Raw genomic sequence first — 4718 nt, 5'->3', positions numbered from 1 at the left:
ACTTGTTAAGCACATTTTTACTCCTGAACTTATTTAGGCATGCCATAACAAAGGGGTTGAATTGACTCAAGACATTTCAGCTTTTCATTTTTAATTAATTTGTAAACATTTCTAAAAACACAATTCCACTTTGACATTATGGGGTATTGTGTGTCCAGTGACACAACATCTCAATTTAATCAATTTTAAATTCTGACTGAAACACAACAACATTTGTAAAAAGTCAAGGGGTGTGAATACTTTCTTTCTGAAATGTCATTTGACTTTGCAGAAAATAACTGGACTGCAAATTTTAGTCAGCTATTAGGTTGGATTTCCTCTCACTGTTAGCAGTTGGGCTTTTGCACCTGGGCTTCCTGCATATTGCGCTGACAGACAATAACTAATCTCTCCATCATCGCCACTCTAATAATGCCACTTATAAATAAGATGGAATTGATCATTTCACTTTCCCTCCCGTTACTGCTCCACTCTGGACTGCATGACCTGAGGAGCAGGGATTAAGGAACTCTCAAAATCCATTGGCTCAGTGGAACCCAGCCTGTATATTCCAAACATTACACTGCACCAGAAAGCATTATTAGACACATACAGTCATGGTAGCATACAGGATTATTTTTTTGAGCAAGTGGCTTTTGAAAACTGCAATTTGAGACCTCCACTTGGACATAGAGGTTGATATGATATCATGTGATCTCTTAATTCACCCCTATCTCCAACAATGCCCTTATCTCCCCACTCAACATGCCCCGTCCTCTCATGGCCTTGCCTGGGACTCTGGGTTGTTGCTGCCAGTGACTTTTGGCTGCAGTCAGGGATATGAGTATGTAGGCTGCCCCATATGTTAAAAACCCATCAAAACTGTCTGCAAAAGGCCCTCCACTGCAACAGTCAGCCAGTACCACTTCCTTCCTCCTGGGAAAGGTCTGAAGTCTGAACCACGGCCATTCCCACCCTATCTGCTTTCAGTATAGTCGGATACCACTTTTTGGGGCCTGTGAAATCCCACAGTTGTTCCGCAATTACAGCTGCTGTGCAAAGAAGAGGGGGGCTTTTTAACAGCGAGGGGGATAGAGTTAACCCAGCTGTGTTGGGGGAGGAATCACAGCTGCAAACTAGACACACCTGTTGCACGGGCAGGGATAAGGACTAAGGATATTCACAAGGACAAGCCAAATAAAAAATACTTCTAAAGATTTTTCTCCTTAATGTTTTGGTTTTACTGTCCATGGACCATATGATACCCATTGAAATAATATAATTAAAATAAGAGTTACGTTTGTTTGTGTGTTTTTTTATTATAAATGTCATACTTAATGCATTAATTCATGTGCAGGTCCCTGATATAATCAAAACATTAAAAACTATTCAACCTAAACTGCAAGGTCATTCACTCTGGTTAAAAAACTGTGGTATTCAGAAGAGCTGAAATGAAGTCATGATTTCCATTAATAATAAAAACATACATTCATGATTGACACTGGAAATAATGCCACCATTTTCTGCTCTGCAATGTGGAAATTACATTAAAGCAATTTGAAAAGCTGAAAAATGAAAGCCATTAACCTGCGACCTCTACTGTAATTAAAAGACACTACAGTGGAATGAATTGATTACACATCCTGTTCAACTGGCAGGCAGTAATAAATATGAGTGGACAGTGTTTGTTATTAAAATTCACGGCCATCCAAACAAAATGGACAAAGGCAGCAGTGAACATCGCCATAGTGCATAGTTTCCATGGCAGCATGTGAAAAAGGCTTCCATTTGGAAAGCTAACAAACACAACAAAAGGGCAGTTTGTTATCACATAGTCAAGTAGGTTCTTGTGACTGTAGGATAATTAATCTGACAATCTCTAGGTCACCGTTTGGACTCAGCTGTCCCTCTGAGTGGCTGTTCTTCTCCTGGACTTCTTCCCCGACACGACTGGCTCAGTGTTTGAGTTTGACAAGAGTTTGGATGAGGTGGCATCTGTGGCGCTCCTAAGCGGAGGCTCGGCTGTGTGTGCAGCACAGCAGCAGCTCCTCCCTGTGGCCCTCGTGGTGCATGGGGCAGTAGGACTGGGGCTCACAGTGCTCCTGACAGACACAGAGGAGACCAGGGGAGTGAGAAATAAACTGATCACAGCCTAGCCCAACAGCCCAGAGTCTATGTGAGAGTGATAGAAGTCTCTGTAGCCACCCTTCAGGATGTAGAGCTCAGGGTAGTGCAGGGCTGGGTACTTGTTCATGCTGCGGTCCACACTGCGCAGGAGGCGACACCTACAGAATGAGAGAAACACGCTCTCATGAGGAGGGACTTAATCTCAAATGGAATACATGCAGAAAAAACACATTTCTGGTCAGGAGTATGAAGCAGATAATAAGCATTCTGCAGATTTGACACACACACACACAAACACGAAAACACAGACAGGTCGACGTGATGAAAAGGTATGCATGTCTCACGTTCTGGGTACTCTTTCGGAGGAGAATTCACAGTGCAGCACCAACACAAGCCTCTTATCAGGAGAGTGGGCTTTTAGCCTCTGGGACTGTAGATGATCCACTGCCTCGTCTGTGTTGGGCATGCTTAGAGCCCCCTGCAGGTGATGAGAGGGATAACACTAACTCAGACGAACACACTCGGTTCACACTCCACATTGATATAAACAAAGATTGCACTGTCCAGGGAATTATTCTGTTGATCTATCACCTTAATGTGTCCTCCCTGATACTCATATGGATAACAGCAGTCCACCACGGAAAAATACTCAACCAAGCAGCTGGACTTCCCTTCCAGAAGAGCACTCATCTGGGACAATGAGAGAATTAAGTATTTTTTGATATAATGTATCTTCCTGCAAATGTAACATGCACTATGTTAGGAACATAACTACATCTCATTACACTTACTGTGTCAACTGTGATGTACTTCAAGCCTTGATGTCTCCCTGTCACAGTCGGTAGGGCATGCACCTAAAATGCAACGGTCATTTTAATTTACAGGACCATGTAATTGTGATTGTGAAACTGTTTACTATTGTTAACTAGTTGGAGTCTCAATATACTACCTTGCTGAAGTCTCCAATGAGTTCTGCATTGATACCATCCCCACCTAGCTGTTGTTCCACCTCACACAGAGAGTGTGTCCTCTTATGCAGGTGCTGTTACTGAGAGTATGAATACTAGTCAGAAGAGAAACAACCCCCTAACTTCACAACACTCCTCATCTACCAATATACAGTGTAGCACTCCTGACCCACCCTTACCATCTTCTCATTGTTGACTCCAGCACCTTGGTCTCGCTCTCTCCCTGGCCCACCTCAGAGATGGCAGAGAAGGTGCAGTGTCGTTTATGTGGCCGGGTGTTGGCTGTGGAGGGGGAGGTGGAGGAGCGTTTCACCGGACGTGTCAACCGCTCTGGCATGGAGGGGGAGCAGAAGAGACAGCGCCCCCCGACGACACACTGATACCTTGTGAAGGAATATGTCTTGTTACTCCTTGCACCGCAGCAATGTTCAAACCAACTGCAAGTGATGATGGAAGAAGAAGATACTAACAGAGGAGAGATCTACTTCCTGGTTCATGAGGGGTTCAGACAGCAACTGTGCCATGCTACATGACATGATGACAGTAATGGAACCCTGGGGGGGAGATAAAAAAAATTGGGGTAAAAGGAGGGAGTCACGTAGGAAGACAGAAAAAAAGGAAGAAGATCTGGGGGAACATTATTCAAAGATGTAGCAACCGAGATTGAACCATGCATTGAATACAGGTACAGGATTCACACTGGTGCAGACCTCGTTGCATGATCCATTCAGTGACATAGATTAACACAATGTGACAAGAGGTGAAGACATCAGTCTATGAGATCCAAACATCTCATCAGCTTCCTGCTCCAGGATTTCCATGAATCTATCTGCATCCCCTGGAGAGTGCTGGGTTATGGGGGAGATGCAGGGTAGATGGGACTCCCGAAGGCATTTTTAGCAGACGCTCTTATCCAGAGCCACTTACAGTTAGTGAGTGCATACATTATTTATATTTTTCATACTGGCCCCCCGTGGGAATCAAACCCACAACCCTGGCATTGCAAACACCATTCTCTACCAACTGAGCTACATCCCTGCCGGCCATTCCCTCCCCTATCCTGGACAACGCTGGGCCAATTGTGCGCCGCCCCATGGGTCTCCCGGTCGCGGCCGGCTACGACAGAGCCTGAGAGTCTGGAATAGGCATAAAACACTCTGGCTTGCTCTGCATTCTTTTCCTGGGGCCATCTAAACATAGGGGAAACCACAGCAATGCAGTCATTGTATTTCAGGTGAGATACAGAGAATGCATAACTCCTCAAAAACACATCCACAACAGAGGTGGAGAAACTTTAGCAATCCTATACTGTCATCTAGTGGCCATAGTTGAATAAGCCACACGGCACTGAGCTGTTGCTAAAACATAATCATTTATGCCATTGAGAGGTTTAATCTCTGACTGATGACAGAATTGAAATAAAGTATATTGTAGAAGAAACAATAACATTTGCATGTGGATGTAAGTTAACCATGCATAACCCTGAATGTCAAAATACGTCCCCTCACATTCTCCTTGTTACTGAATGGACGTTCACTTTGGACTGCTACACAGCAACCTGAGCTAAGTGAGAAGAGAGTGTGTTAAATACACTGAGATAATCATTAAAAACAGATTCATAGGTAGAGTGAATCCACAGACTGT

General features: G+C 44.1%; 1 protein-coding gene across 1 annotated transcript; it reads right to left on the bottom strand.

Moving 5' to 3' along the window:
• Nucleotides 1-1342: 1342 nt before the first annotated feature.
• Nucleotides 1343-3411, bottom strand: LOC121578929 (M-phase inducer phosphatase 1-B-like). The gene is made up of 6 exons (XM_041893225.1): nt 3280-3411; nt 3056-3148; nt 2898-2960; nt 2698-2796; nt 2451-2584; nt 1343-2264 (listed from the first exon to the last, which is right to left on the bottom strand). Exons 1-6 carry the CDS (start codon nt 3409-3411, stop codon nt 2132-2134), a joined length of 654 nt encoding a protein of 217 aa, XP_041749159.1. The 3' UTR covers nt 1343-2131.
• Between the last annotated feature and the right edge of the window lie 1307 nt (nt 3412-4718).

This window comes from Coregonus clupeaformis, chromosome 13 (assembly GCF_020615455.1).
Source record: "Coregonus clupeaformis isolate EN_2021a chromosome 13, ASM2061545v1, whole genome shotgun sequence".
Classification (NCBI taxonomy): Eukaryota; Metazoa; Chordata; class Actinopteri; order Salmoniformes; family Salmonidae; genus Coregonus; species Coregonus clupeaformis.
This window is presented reverse-complemented; position numbering and strand designations above follow the sequence as displayed.

Bases quoted from the DNA above. Each gene is read 5' to 3' on its own strand.
- LOC121578929 (XM_041893225.1), bottom strand. From the start codon at position 3,411: ATGCCAGAGCGGTTGACACGTCCGGTGAAACGCTCCTCCACCTCCCCC. The intron at 3,149-3,279 runs GTGCTGGAGTCA...TCTCAGTAACAG, and splicing joins AGGGAGAGAGCGAGACCAAG to CACCTGCATAAGAGGACACA. The intron at 2,797-2,897 runs GTAAGTGTAATG...TCATTGTCCCAG, and splicing joins AGTACATCACAGTTGACACA to ATGAGTGCTCTTCTGGAAGG.